Source organism: Phoenix dactylifera, chromosome 5 (assembly GCF_009389715.1).
Source record: "Phoenix dactylifera cultivar Barhee BC4 chromosome 5, palm_55x_up_171113_PBpolish2nd_filt_p, whole genome shotgun sequence".
NCBI lineage: Eukaryota > Viridiplantae > Streptophyta > Magnoliopsida > Arecales > Arecaceae > Phoenix > Phoenix dactylifera.
In genome coordinates this window covers 817523-831710 of record NC_052396.1, presented here as the reverse complement: position 1 = coordinate 831710, position 14188 = coordinate 817523, and the positions used below count along the sequence as shown (strand labels likewise).

The following is a 14188-nucleotide window of genomic DNA, read 5'->3' as shown; positions in this document are numbered from 1 at the left end:
TGTATTTGCATCCGGTTGTCTAACTGGGGTTTTTACCCCTGTTCATCATTTGTCATTCATTCATGGGGCCAAAACTGGAGATGCATGTAAATGACATCGGGCTGCGCTTTGGTCCCTAATGTTGATGAAACTGCCATTTCTTTAGCAGGGATTTAGGGTGGAATATGGGTCCTATACAGATTGGATCATATTTGTATTCCTTGTTTGGCAAATATGGCTATGGATATGGTTGTTTGCTGGAGAAAGGGATACGGATACATATATAATATTGAAAGTATGAATATAAATGTGCATCTTACAACTATAAATATCAAACATATTTTAAAAAGTGGATCATGGTTTCACCGCAGGAGTTTGGCAAGTCCGATGATCACTTATAATATTGTAGCAAAATAAATTTTTAGGTTTTGCATTCCCAAGGCTTAAGCTGGTTAGGTCTATTTGTATAAAAGTGCAGCAGGGATTTGGGTGAGATGTATCTTGGTTAGTGTTTATCAACAGGGGATTGAACCTTTAGTTTGCCCGTCTTTTCTTCCAATAGATATGTCGGGTAACTGGTCTCAAGATTATCCAACTAAACCATCAGATTGGTAATCTCAGGCTTTTGCAGACTGACATTATTGGAGAAGTTGATGGGTAGGAGGGGAATCACTGCCTCCCACTGGAAGCTAGCTGTGCCATAGCTGACTTGAGTTTTAGTAGCTAGCCCCTTTTATATGCATCCTGGCCTGGACACAGCCTATCAGTTGGTTCGTATTGTCGACTCATGTTACCATAGATTGGCTGGCTTGGCAATATCCTTGTGTGACTCAGATCTAGCACATTGACACAATCTTTCCCGTTTATGCCAAAGTTTGAATACTTTTACAAAACTAGTATGCTTAAATAGACAAACTTCATGACTCTTGCTTTGCAAATGCTACTTTGAAGTGCGTGATAAAGGAAGCCAATGTCACCACTCAAACTTTATGTTATTGAGCAGTTCATATTCAACAAATATGGGCCCGTACTAGCTCTATATCTGAACATCCTAAAAGACTTTTGTTGGGGAACTCTGCGTAATTTAATAATTAAAGAACGACCCCATTAGTAACAATCACTCACACTTATCCTACTGCTTTCTATTATATGTTTTGTTTAGATTTAAAAGGACCCAGCGAGCATTTGTAGGACGATACTAAAGTGGTTATTCCCTCCCACAAACCCACTTACAGAGGTCCGATGTAAAGATTTGATATAATGCAATCTTCTACATGCTTGTGTTTCTTTTTATATTTTAGTAGATTTGGAGAATACCGGCCAAAGATAGCCTGTCATGTCTTCTTGAGACAAAGATAAAGGAGATTCAATATGTTTAAAACCTTTTGTTGTCCATTAAGTCATCAAAGGGGATTAAACCTATCATTAGCACATTGCACTTGCGTCACTTTCACTAGTTCTCCCGCACCCATCGTACAAATGGGCGGTCAACTTCCCAAAAATTTGCAAGTCTTGGGCATTGGAAGTGAGATGCAACCTTTAGATACCTCTCCTCTTTCTCATTATTTTATTAAAATATGCCTTCTTAATTTCAAGTGGGATATATAGAACTTCTTGCAGATTTGAAGCCCTAAGAAAGAACCGAGGCTTATAATATGCCCAAGAATATAATTGTTTGATAGGCCAGCCTTAGAATTTAGTGCCGTGGTGTGTCCCATCCAAAAAACTAATCGAATATAGGCGCTCGAATGTTTAAGACAATATGTCTCTCCTTCATTACAAGTTGGGAGAAGATGTCTCCAACATTATGGAAGTTAAGGGAATCAGACACACCCATGGATTTTTCTTTCTGGGTAAACCTGGTGCCACTAGATTTCATGGTTAGAGAACTTGAAAAAACGCGGATTTGCTTCAGGGCCCAGTTTAGACTCCAGCGGGCAACAGATAAGAAGAGTAGGGCTCATCGATGCCAATTGGCTGCAATCCTCTATTCTCATCTGATACTAACAAAAATGGCCTGGCCCAGTGATTGGTACCTTGACTCCACTTGGGAGGTGGTCATAAGTTAGGGGCATGTCATGCAGGATTTATTGATGGCATAAATATGAAAATATCTATGGAAGATATTTTCATGCTCGGTGCACATTTAATTGATGAAATGTAAATTTAAATCATCGATCTTACTAGATATAAATGGAAATGTAAGAAAGCAAGTTCTATCCTATAGTTTTGTTGTTTGAGGTCATTATACTTTGTTGTACATGTTAAATCATGAGATGCATAACAAGTTCACTAATTGGAACTGAAGTAACACTATGAAAGGATCATTTGAATCACTTTTATTGGTGTTAAAAGTTATTTGTTGGACCTATTCCAATAGAGATAAAGATGCAGCAAATGGACCACGCGAAAGATACTGAACAAAATATCATCAAAAAAGAAAGATGCAGAACAAAATATTGGAGCTGGAGCTAAAAGATAGACCAACCCCTGATTTTAGCAACTCATAAGATCTTATGTACTTTCTTTCTGGTAAAAGAAGTAAATATTATGCTTTGGTTACAATATATTTGATAGTAGTTAGCTGGTCATGCAACTATTTTCTCATCTATGTCAAGCTTATGTGGCACAAAATATGATTTTGTGATTATCCAAATTTCATGAAACTCACTACCAAGAGTATTCTCTTTAAAGATGATAGGTATCCAAATTTTGGGTACCCTGGAACTTAAAAGTTAAATATATTTAATTAAAACAGTCTTTATGATGCTTCAACTATTAAATCTGATTGTGAAAATGTATTGGCTTCCAAATAAGAAAATGCACCTCAACAATTCTTATAAAACTTCCAAAGCACAGATATGATTTCACTGGAATTCATGGAGCTCATACTTTGACATTTTTCTATGAAAACTCCCAAAGTTGCTTATATATGATTGGATGTCTCTAAATTAAGAAATAGTTTTTGCTGCCATCAAAATTATCCAACTGGTTTTCTCTCTCAAAAAATTTCTCCTATTGATTTCATCTAAAAATTTTAAACAAAGTAACATGTACATCTGGTTATTGTTTTCTGACACACCCAAACCATCCAAAACTCTAGTTAAGAGAATTGGACCTGAGATTTTGGTAAACAACATAAATAGAAAATAGGGGTAAAGCAATAAATAAAGATATTTGTGGATCTTCTTAATTTTTTTTTTCTTTTTTTGCAAATATTGGTGAAAAGAGGAAGTAAAGATATTTTGGTAGCAAAATAGAATCTAATATAATATATTCCTTTCTATTCAACAATTGAGTGTAAAACTCCGCATCATATTTAGGGTAGAGTTCAAACGTGCAAACATGTACTTCTATGCAAATTCCACGAGTGATTGATGTTGGACGCTTGTGATACAGCATATGCCAATCCTAGTCAAATATGTAGGACTATGTCCAATCTAATTTAGGATTTTTCCATTCATACCATTCTAAATATCGGGTTTCTTTTTTTATACGTACCAATACCATCTAATGTTATTAAGAAAGTAGCGATTTAAAATTAAAATAACTGAAATACTCTTAATGGATAAACATGCGAAAAGAAATACTTATAATGGCATGCAAACAAATAGCAACTTTATAAGAATATTCACGCAATTTCACATATTTAGGAGGGTATACATGTAAAAAAAATTCTAATTTTGTTTTTGTCTATTCAACTTATTTTAATGCTCAAGTTAGTTTAGTATCTGCTCCCCAATATCTTCTGCGAAAATATTTCTCAAGAAAAAAAATAGATTCAATGATTAGATAATAAAGAGAGTTATAAAAGCTCTTTTACTAATCATGAGATTATTCTATTTTATTCTTATTCATTTATAACAACCATTATATTTTATTTAATCAAAAACCAGCTCGTAATATTTATTATCTTAGATGCATATGTAAGAGCATGGATCAAAATATAGAAAGAAATTAAAATCTCTTCAAGGCACATAATAGATTGCAATAATTAAGCTTTCTTGTTACTTGCTATGCTTATGGCTCGAAGAACAACATCAATCATCCTCATGCAAAATCATTAAAGGATTTCAGAACCCTTTAAACTTATTAACAACTTCCACACCCCTTACGTTGAGTACCTTAAGTCACTTTCCTTTGGAGCTTCAATATTTTGGACTATTATGTCAAAGGTATTCCTGCAAAACAATGTTTTGTGAGTTTAGAAGGATAATCATATAAATTCGAATATTTAGGAGATTTTTTATGTATATACCTTCTAAATATATGAAATTACATGAATACCCTCATAAAATTGCTATTTGCATGTATATCCTTATAAATATTTCTTTTTGCATGTCTACTTGTTAAATATATTTTAGTCATTTTAATTTTAAACCGCTAATTTTTTTAACGACGTCTGGTAGTGTGGGTACAGATAAAAAAAATACAAACAAAATAAATATTTTAAGAGGATATGCATATAAATATTAATTTTAGAAGAATATTTATATATATTTTAATATTAAAGGTGGCAAGTATATAAAGAGCCCGTCCAATTTCACTATACGCAGTACGTCCGTAAATAGGTTGAGTGGCAAGCTTCGTTTGGGATTCCAAGAATTTGGTTTAAAGTATTGTATTGATTCCTGCTCCATTTCCTGTCTTATGCGGCAGTTAAAATATTGGGAATGCATGGGAGTAGGTGAGTATCACCTGAGTTGGGAGTATTCATAGAGTGCCACAACAGCACTTGTTGAATGGAGCTCTGGGTCTTTTAATATTTTCCATTGATGTATGATCCCATTGGGGCCGGGAGGGAAAATAATAGTTGGATTTGTCTCAGCATATCAGCATGGGAATAGAATCTACTTGATGAGTCCAGCTATGATGGGTCCATAGGAAATGAAGCTATTACCTTTGACGATTTTCAGAGGTACTCGTGCAATTCTAAATATTTGTCACTGTAACAATATCAAGTTGCATCTGCCTCCAGAATGGTTTGCCTGCTATTGCCTTCTCTTGCCCTGCCTGAAGCTATTGCCATTATATATTTTCACTGCAATTTGTAATCCTGAAAGAAACAAAGACTAGCTCTAATGTCACATAACTTATAATTTTCTTTTTAAATGCAGTATTGCAGTGTGATATCTTCCTACCTTATTCTGTCCGGACATGAAAGGTTATATCAAAATCATCTAGTAGATGTGACTCCACGCATTACGAAGGAGACAAGGCATTCATATCTATACAGTCCAAGGTCTCTAGATCCATCTTACACCTCCTTTTGCCTTTACAAAAAAAAAAAAAAGACTTTATTGTTCTTATCATTCTCTGTTCGGATTCAAGATCTAATAATAATCAGTTAATCAGAACTCTCTATAAAATGATCAAATTGCTTGTTAGACCTACTGCACGACTTGATTAACTTCTAATTCAGGATTTCAAGTCAGAAATCATCAACAGTTTGGCAATCTTAGAGAAGACTATATAGAAGATTCTTTGAAGGTCTTCTTTTATAAGGCAACATCGAACTCTTAGCGAGAGGCGATTTACATGTTCATATTAAGCTGCATCCTAGTTTAGGAAGGTGAAAAGATTAAAAAAAAATGGTGTCCAAAAAAAAAAAAATATGTATATTAAAAAAATGAGGTTAAAACCTTTGTTTTCATGGTTCTAATTGACAAGCTATCACAATTCACGTAGTCTAGCCTTTCATAGAGTCAAGCATCGAGACCAGACCTAAATATATATTTTATCTTAACTTGCCAAAGCCTTGGTGTAGGATTCTTTTTTGGGTTTCACTCCAAGAAATAAATCGCATTAAATGGGCATGGAATTCCTCTAGGTCGGGCATGCGCTACGTTTCCTACTTAGATATCCTAAGCCTGCTTCATCCAGGACTACGATTCCCACCTCCCTATGAGGGAGTTGACATTGATGGATCTCTCATAATAAGGTCCCATGGATGACATGAAGGACAAAACATCACTTGTTGATCCCTTGTAACCTTGTTGGTCTATGGACCCATCATCATTTAACAATTTAACAAGAGCTAGCACAAAGGTACACACAAGAGGAACACTCTGATGTCATGTCATTAATCTCATTGAGGGGTGGGCTGATGAAATTTCTTTAGGACATGACCTTCATCATAGCGAGATCTACTCTGGGGATTTTGGGGAAGATTTCCTCCATATGTCACAAGATATCTAAATGCCCCAGATATGTGTGTGGGGTTAGGGTATTCAAAAAAACCCTTAAAGAATGAGAATAGACCTATGGTTTCAGATTAGGTAGGTCTTGGAGAACGGTGAGTGGGCTGTTTTACCTTTCTAGCTATAGGCAATTTTGACTGTCGGTTATTGAATGGAACCCATGACCTCATTGCACAGGGCCCATATAGCTTAAATATATGATAGAAAGTTCCGCCAAAATCAAAGCACCCATACCAACAAGCATTTATAGCTATGGATCTCCCCTATGGGAGCATTACACTCTCTTATGTCTGCTGGTATGGCACTAGTGTTGGTGTCCCTGAATCCATACAAGTGATGTTGGGGAATTTTACCCAAGTGAAAGAAAACAAGAGGTGTTGCTCCTATTATCTCTCTAGTAACATGAGTCTGGAATTGTGTATGCAAACTTTTTCTCCTTCACTTTTCTATAAAATTTGGGGCGCATTTGGTTCACAGCAATTGGAATCAGAATGAATTCGAATGGGAATCGAAATAGCCATATCCTCCAATATGTTTGGTTTGTGACTGGAACCAGAATCGAAATAGTATTTGAATACTAGGGGATAGAAGAGATTGAATTTTGAAGGATTGAAACATTTTCATTCCCAACTAGGAGATAGGAGAGACTGAGTTTTGGGGAATTAGGGCATTCCCATTCTCCTTTGGAATCGGAACGGAAATGAGACTCCCCCCAATCAAATAGCTAGAATGAGAGTCGCTTATTTCTATTTTCATTATAGAGTCCAAATCTCTCCAGCCAAGCATGCTTTTGACGTTTTCTCAGTTTGTTCTATTTCTTTTTTTTTAATACAGAGCAGGAAAATGGAAGGAGAACGCGAGAATAACCCGACACCAGTATTCTTTTTTCTTTTTTGCTTGAGAGAGAATTGAGCAAAGCCAAAAGAATTGAGCAAAACCAATATCAGATTCATTAAATAATGAAGAACACAATAACAAAAACCAAAATATTAGACTTGTATAATAAAATATCTAATGCCGCATTTAAAAGCACCTGTAGGATACTTCTTTAACCTATGGACTTAGAAATGCAATTGCCAAATTGATACTAGCATTAGGGTTAAAATATCTCAGCTAATATAGATAGTAGTTTATGGAATGCAAGCGGAATATAATGGCTGGGAATTTAAAAGGGCTTAGAGTGAATTATTTTATATTCTTCATATAGATTTTCTTATGAAAATACAATATATCTTCCAAAAAATAAATATAATCACGAAAATCATTATGATTCAGTTAAAAAAGATTATAATAATATGGAATGAAGTAGTATGAAGGAGATTAAAGAATGTGGGAAAAAGGTATTACTTTAAGTAGAAAAATAGGGACAAATAAATGTAGTAAATAAAGTGGCTGATGGATCTAATGCGATTACATGGATTGGATGCTTATCTTTTAGTGAGAATAACCAAGGTTTTTATACGATATGATTTATTTTAATTAAATTATTACTCTATCACTTAATAATTTGGTTTATGTTTGATAGGAGGCTTCTTAATTATCAGAATCTTTAAAAGCAAACACCTTTTGAATAGAAGTTAGAGGCTATGTGTATGTCATTTTAAGAAGCTAAAAAGACTAATACTTGGTAGCAGAACCTGTATTGAAGTTGTAGATTATTTTAGCCTCGTAGTTTCTATTTTGAACTAATAGATCTCCTCCTTTTTCTTAAAGAAAAACCTTTTAGTTTCTATTAAGATGAAAGAAATTTAAATATATCCAAAGAGTTAATGCAAGAATGTAACCGTAACTAACAAAAATAAGGCCTGTATATGAGATAATTAGGTTTCTCAAACCTATCAAAAAATATGGGCATGATTGCATGAACTATAGGTTTCCAATATAAACATTTTTAAGCATAATCTTCTTCATGTTAAAGCGAATTATACCAATTTTGTTCAAGAGCATGCACTACTGCCGCTAGAAAAGAGGTAACTCAAGCTTTATACTACGGCACACATGATTTGTCATGCTTAAACTTTAGTAAATGATTTTTATGTTTTCAATATTTCACTGCATGGTGCATTTTTTGCATAGTTATAGTTTTCTCTTCTTTCAACACGAAAAGGAAATAAAATTGTAACTTTTCCACTACACGTGGAAAGGACAGTGACCAAGTTAATCTTTGAAGCTGGATTATCTAGCAAAAGGTTTAAAGCCAGACTAAGGTAAGTAATGGAAAACTAAAACCATGGTAATTACCATCTACAAGGCAATTTCACACGAGATGTTAGGCAAGTGAGAAAATCAAAAAACGTTTCCCTATTCCAATAAGCTTGAGGTGGACAGGACATTACAAACCAATAAATGTGTATATGGACTTGAGAAAGAGGTTTTCCAACTTTCCATTCCATCACTTCCGCCAGTATATGGTGAAGAATAAAAACCAGAGAGGAAAAGGGGAGCATGCCTATGGAGTGGAACCCAAGGTTTAGAAGAGACATGTACAGAGTTGTGTGTGAAAACGTACGTCGCACCAACCACGGTTTCAAATTCAATGAAGAGCTGGAGGTAACCTTGATGGCTCGAGAGACATACCACAGGTTTATGGACCCACTAAAAATTCCCTTTTCCCAAAATGAATGCAAATGGGAAAGGTGTGAAAGGGAATCGATACCTCATTATATTTCATTTATTTCCTCCCTCCATCCATGCGCGCGTGTCCCTGTGGAAGGCAAGCAACCCAAGTGTCACTTTCTCACACTTTCACTATACAACATGGCTCTTTTTACCACTCCATCATTCCCCCACCTTTCAAACAACTCCTATTCCCCTCGTAACCCGTATAACAAAGCCTATTACTCCACGCATACACGCAACTTAACTCATTTCTCATATCATTGAAGAGACTGGTATAAGCAGTACTGCTTGAATAAGGAGGAGGGGGAGGAAGAGGAGAAGAAGAGTGAGCAAATGGAGCTTTTTCCGGCACAACCCGACTTATCACTGCAAATTAGCCCCCCAGACAGCAAGGCCACATCAAGCTGGGGCAAAAGTGATGAGAGCTTGGATTTAGGGTTTTGGAGGAGAGCCATGGACTCCAGCAGCAGCAGCATCAAGAGCAGCATCACCCCCTCGACATCGAAGGCCGATACCGGTGGCTTCGACCTCTCCTTAGCAAACCCGAGTGTCTCAAACACCAACACCACCGACCATCTCCCTCACCACCATTTCCATCTCCATCAACACGAACAACTCCTTCATGATGGGTATCACCAAGATCTTGGGATTACGAGGCCTATAAGGGGAATTCCGGTGTACCAGACCCCTCCTTCCTTTTCTTTCCTCCAAAGGCGACAGCAGCACCAGAACCAACACCACCAACTTTTATGTGACTCATCTTCCACTACTGCTTCGACCCCCTACACGATGCAAGGCATGCCGAGGTCCCCGCGATTATTGCCACGGTTCCCTGCGAAGCGAGGCATGAGGGCGCCGAGGATGCGGTGGACGACCACCCTCCATGCTCGCTTCGTCCATGCTGTCGAGTTGTTGGGAGGCCATGAAAGTATGAATCACTGCTGTGTTGTTTTTTTTTTCCTGACTCATCACTTTCATATGAGGCATAATTCACTTTGTGTGAAATGATCTGATCTTGGTATCCTGTTATTTCTTGTGTCGGCTGGATCTTATAAGGGGCCACGCCAAAGTCTGTTCTCGAGCTTATGGATGTCAAAGATCTCACGTTAGCTCATGTGAAGTCTCATTTACAGGTGAGGAATTCTCTCTTGAGTCTTGAGTACTCTCAGTTGGGTTCTCAGTATCGAGGTTGCAGAAAATTTTTGACTCTTCTGTTCCCCTTCTTTCTCCGCCTCCTTTTGGTCTTTTTTGCTTTCTTTTCTCTCACTTGGGCAGCTTGTTCTCATACTAAATCACATCGTAAGTAAGGAAACATCAAACTCTATATTGATTCAAGATGGGCTTTTTCTTATGTATTTTTTCAGAAAGATCCAAGACAAAACATAGATATTACACTCGAGGGGAGAAAAGGGATGATCAAAATTTTTCGGGGAAAAGGGGGGTAAATCATTTAAGCTGAAATTTTTCTTGCTCTCTTTTCCTTCTTTTCTTTTCTTCCATTACAGTGCACCGGCAGTTCCTAACATTATCATGAATCTCGTCACCCATTGGCTAGGCTCTCTCTCTCTCTCTCTCTCTCTCTCTCTCTCTCTCTCTCTCTCTCTCTCTCTCTGCGGAGAGTTGTAAGTTCTGCAAGTTTCTAGCAGCTTTTACTTGAGCTGCAGAAAGCACGCCATTAAAAGAATAGGAGAAAAGCAAAATACTGAGAAAATCAACGTACCGACGTTCAGTTCTAAAGAAAAAAATATATGAAGCACAGTGAACCATCATTTCTCAATAATTCTATCTACTTGGAGCTACATATGATGGCTGATATCACAATAAATGAATGTAGAAATGCATGAATATATTGGTACTTTTGTAGAGAAATAAATATTTTACTTCATGTTTTAATCCAAAATAAATGATGAATGGGAACTTTATTCATAAGCATTCAATGTGTCATCATTTACTAAAATGATATGAATTATAGAACAATAACACATACATATAAGACTGCTTTAGCAAATCTGCCAAGCTATTATTTGTTTACTGATTCATGGTACATTTATATGAATGGTTGCAGATGTATCGAACTGTGAAGACAACTGATAGACAGCCCACTTCTTCTGGTAATGCTGATCTATTTCTTCCAATGGATTTTATCATCGGTCTATCATTTTATTGCTGAAGGGAGAGCTTTTTTCTGTTCTAATTTATAATAGCAATAATGATTGCTTATCCCAGACCAAACTGAACCCGTAGAGATTTCTGATGACAACTTGCTCAACATCCGTGGATCAGAAGCCTCAATTCAGCCCGGAAGATCGGGTGGTAGTAATAGCACGAATCATTCTGGCCTATGGAGCAAAACTTCAAGGTGATAAGAAACTATTTCTTGTTATCCTTTTCTATCCAGTACGTTATTTTAATTAAGATACTGCTCGGAAGGATTTCTCATTGTATAAGAAGAGATTTTTTCCCCCTTTTTTTGGGAGTGGGGGTGGGAGTAATAGACCTATTTCATTATCCTAAAATATTTCTCAGCTGGATGATAAAAAATAACCGACGGGAAGAAATAATTTATATCTCACGGCCCTTCTGAGAAGCTAGTTACTTCTTCTGATTACTCAATGGTCAGAAATAGATTAAAAAATCCTTCTCAAAAAAGGAATTCTTTTTAATCTAATTCTTGAATAACTCAAGTGGGTGATTTAATAGCTTTCGCAATTCATTTGCTGCTAGTTTACTGACTTGATATGGTTTGAATAGAGTTTTTGAATCTAATTCTTGGCTCTTGTTTTTTAACATAGAAGATCCAATTCTTTATTGTTATTTTAGTTATGTAACTAGTATTTCTAGTGCGCAGACTTCCATTTATTTCACATTGAAAGAAGGATAATGTTTTAGTGGACTGGAGAGTTCAATGTCCGAGTCTTCAGGCGAGAGTCCTGAGATTTTAAATACTAATCATGAATGATGAAAAAGGATTTGCTATATGTAAAAGAGCTAGAACCTTTTCTTTTCTCCATTTTTGATTTCATACACAGCCTTGTTCTATGGATATTTCTTCCTTTAGGAAGTGAACATGTAAACCTTTTTCGAGCTTACGGTTCGTTCTTCACTAGTCTTCTGTCGTGGACTAACTCTGCCTTGCTCGATCTGTTTATTGGTAGAATTGAAAAGAAGGCACGTTGGAACACACCACAGCTTCATATATCTTCTTCCTTGTGTTTCACTTTTGGCCAATATAAGAATAAAGTGAGAGCCCTTGCCATTGACATCATGAAAAATCAAACTCAAGTAATAGAAAAATGGGGCACTTAAATTAATTGAGAAATAAGAAAGTTAATGCTTAGTAAAGGGTATTGCCATAGCAATAACAGAATTAAAAATGTGGTCCCTGAGTATCCACATTTGTCTAGATTCACAGCCCAATATACTTTAGGCAGATAAAAGCACCTCTCCTCATTCCCTTTCCTTCTATAACACCAATCTCCATCCAAAATGCTCCCCAAAAGCAACAGAGCTCATAGCTTTGTTCCATCTGTCCCAGGTTAGCATTGAAGATCCATCATGGTGCAATGATCTCCACAAGTAATTTAAAAAGACTAGGGAGCCAAGCTATCTCCCACTTCAAGAAACAGACCCATTTGAAAAATCTACATCAAAAGACACAGGTTTCACTTCGGGATTTTGTGGGTGCATGAGGCTAACAGAAGCAACCTTGGTGAACTATACTGCTTAGCCTTTTGAAACTTCCTCGCAGTTTCTTTTAAGGATAATGGGCAATCACATGGGAATGCAACTTTAATTCAATGGGTACCGCTGATAAAGCTAGCAATTTATGACAAGCTAATAGTGGAAGATGGCTTTCCTTTTCCTAGCATGCTTTTTTCTTGCATGGACTTCCACTGAAAGAAAATATTCCCTCCATGATGGTTGCTGCAGCAGGGGAGGCCGGTTCCATGACAAACCAAAGGAATCCACCACTGGGAGCATACTATCTTTCGAGGTGCTCATTTCAACCCATAACTCATATGATTATAGACAGTTATCTCTGTAACCATTATGATATAAAATGGCATTAGCATAATTACTTGCATGGAAAACACAACTATACCATCTTTTTGATCAAAGTAAGAAACTTTTATGGGATCTTTGACACCCATATATTGTCCCTTTTTGACAGTCGCTCCCTTTGAGAATAGTTATCTTATGCCTACCCCTGTTGTAAAAAGAAAAAGCAATAATTTCCTTTTGATTGCAGTGTTGGTGTTGCACTTTGGTCGGAACAAAAGATTGACATGGAAGCACTTTTGTGGTGCAGGACATGCAATCCAAAAGCTTCGAGATGGTATCGGATTTAAACTCATCGTGCCTCTCAGATATGAGCACAAAGAAGCCCAATCTCGAATTCACCTTGGGAAGGCCGCATTGAATCTTTGGGTTTTCATCCGCATCATGTGATCATCTGGGAGGAGTAATCAGGTGCCTGCAGGGGAAACACGAAAAAAAGGAAAAGAGAGAAAGACAAGGAGACCATTGAGGCGGAAAGCAGAAACAAGGCGACATGAGTTTGAGAGGAGCGAGCGAGTAAAAGCTATGCAAGCTGAGAGATCCCTGATGCTATGTTCTGCGTAAATATGAGACTGGTTTATTGTTTTCAAGATGTTGAGAGTGAGAAGAGAGGGTCTCCTTTTGCTGTCATAAAGGCATAAAGCACTGAAGGGATGGGGCTCCTTCATTCTCTTGCATATGCACGTGATTTGCTTTGTAGTTTCCCAACAAAGAGAAAAGGAAGGGACCATGACACTAATCAGTAGAATATTATATAATATAATCGAAATCAGATGCAAGGTTTCCATAGCTTATCCAATCTCGAATGCAAGGCTTTTAGCATAGCTTGGTATGAGGAAGAAAAACTCATAATCTTTGTAGGTATCTTCTTTGCTGAGCTAATACTGTTTGTACGTGTGTAAATGCGCACACGTGTATGTGCGTGTGGTCTTGAACTTTCATTCTTCCTTCTAGTAATAGATGGCCTAAGATATCATGAATGTAAGAATATGACAAACCATATGGAGAAGTTGACAATGACAACAGTTTGGAGTTTAAAAGGAAGAAATGAAGAAGAAGGATTTATAAAGTTGGTCTCAAATTAATTGAGATGCAACCTGCTCATGAAAAGGAATTTACAGAAAAACCGCTGCCTATGATAGTTGATATAGTTCTTGGTAAGAAAACATGCAGAAAGTTGACCTGAATGTCTGAGAAGGCTCATATATTTCACTAAACTTGGCCACTTCCTTGGTTCATGAGGACTAGTGGTGGAGGGCTCCATTGATGAAATAATGAATAATGATACAGGATCATGACAGGGTGTAAAGTTTAGGTGGTTCGACTAGTAC

The 14188-nt window shown here is 36.8% G+C and overlaps 1 protein-coding gene across 4 annotated transcripts; it reads left to right on the top strand.

Moving 5' to 3' along the window:
• Window positions 1-8960: 8960 nt before the first annotated feature.
• Window positions 8961-13644, top strand: LOC103717127 (probable transcription factor KAN2). 4 transcript variants are annotated; one of them, XM_039126381.1, is made up of 6 exons: window positions 8961-9726; window positions 9855-9931; window positions 10864-10909; window positions 11025-11157; window positions 12729-12792; window positions 13048-13644. In XM_039126381.1, the coding sequence occupies exons 1-6, from the start codon at window positions 9132-9134 to the stop codon at window positions 13081-13083; spliced, it is 951 nt and encodes a 316-aa protein (XP_038982309.1). In that variant the 5' UTR covers window positions 8961-9131; the 3' UTR covers window positions 13084-13644. The 4 variants fall into 4 exon arrangements, with proteins under 4 accessions (XP_038982309.1, XP_038982310.1, XP_038982308.1 ...); XM_039126380.1 differs by having other exon boundaries at window positions 8963-9726; window positions 12732-12792; window positions 13108-13644; XM_039126379.1 differs by having other exon boundaries at window positions 8967-9726; window positions 13108-13644.
• The last annotated feature ends 544 nt before the right edge of the window (window positions 13645-14188 follow it).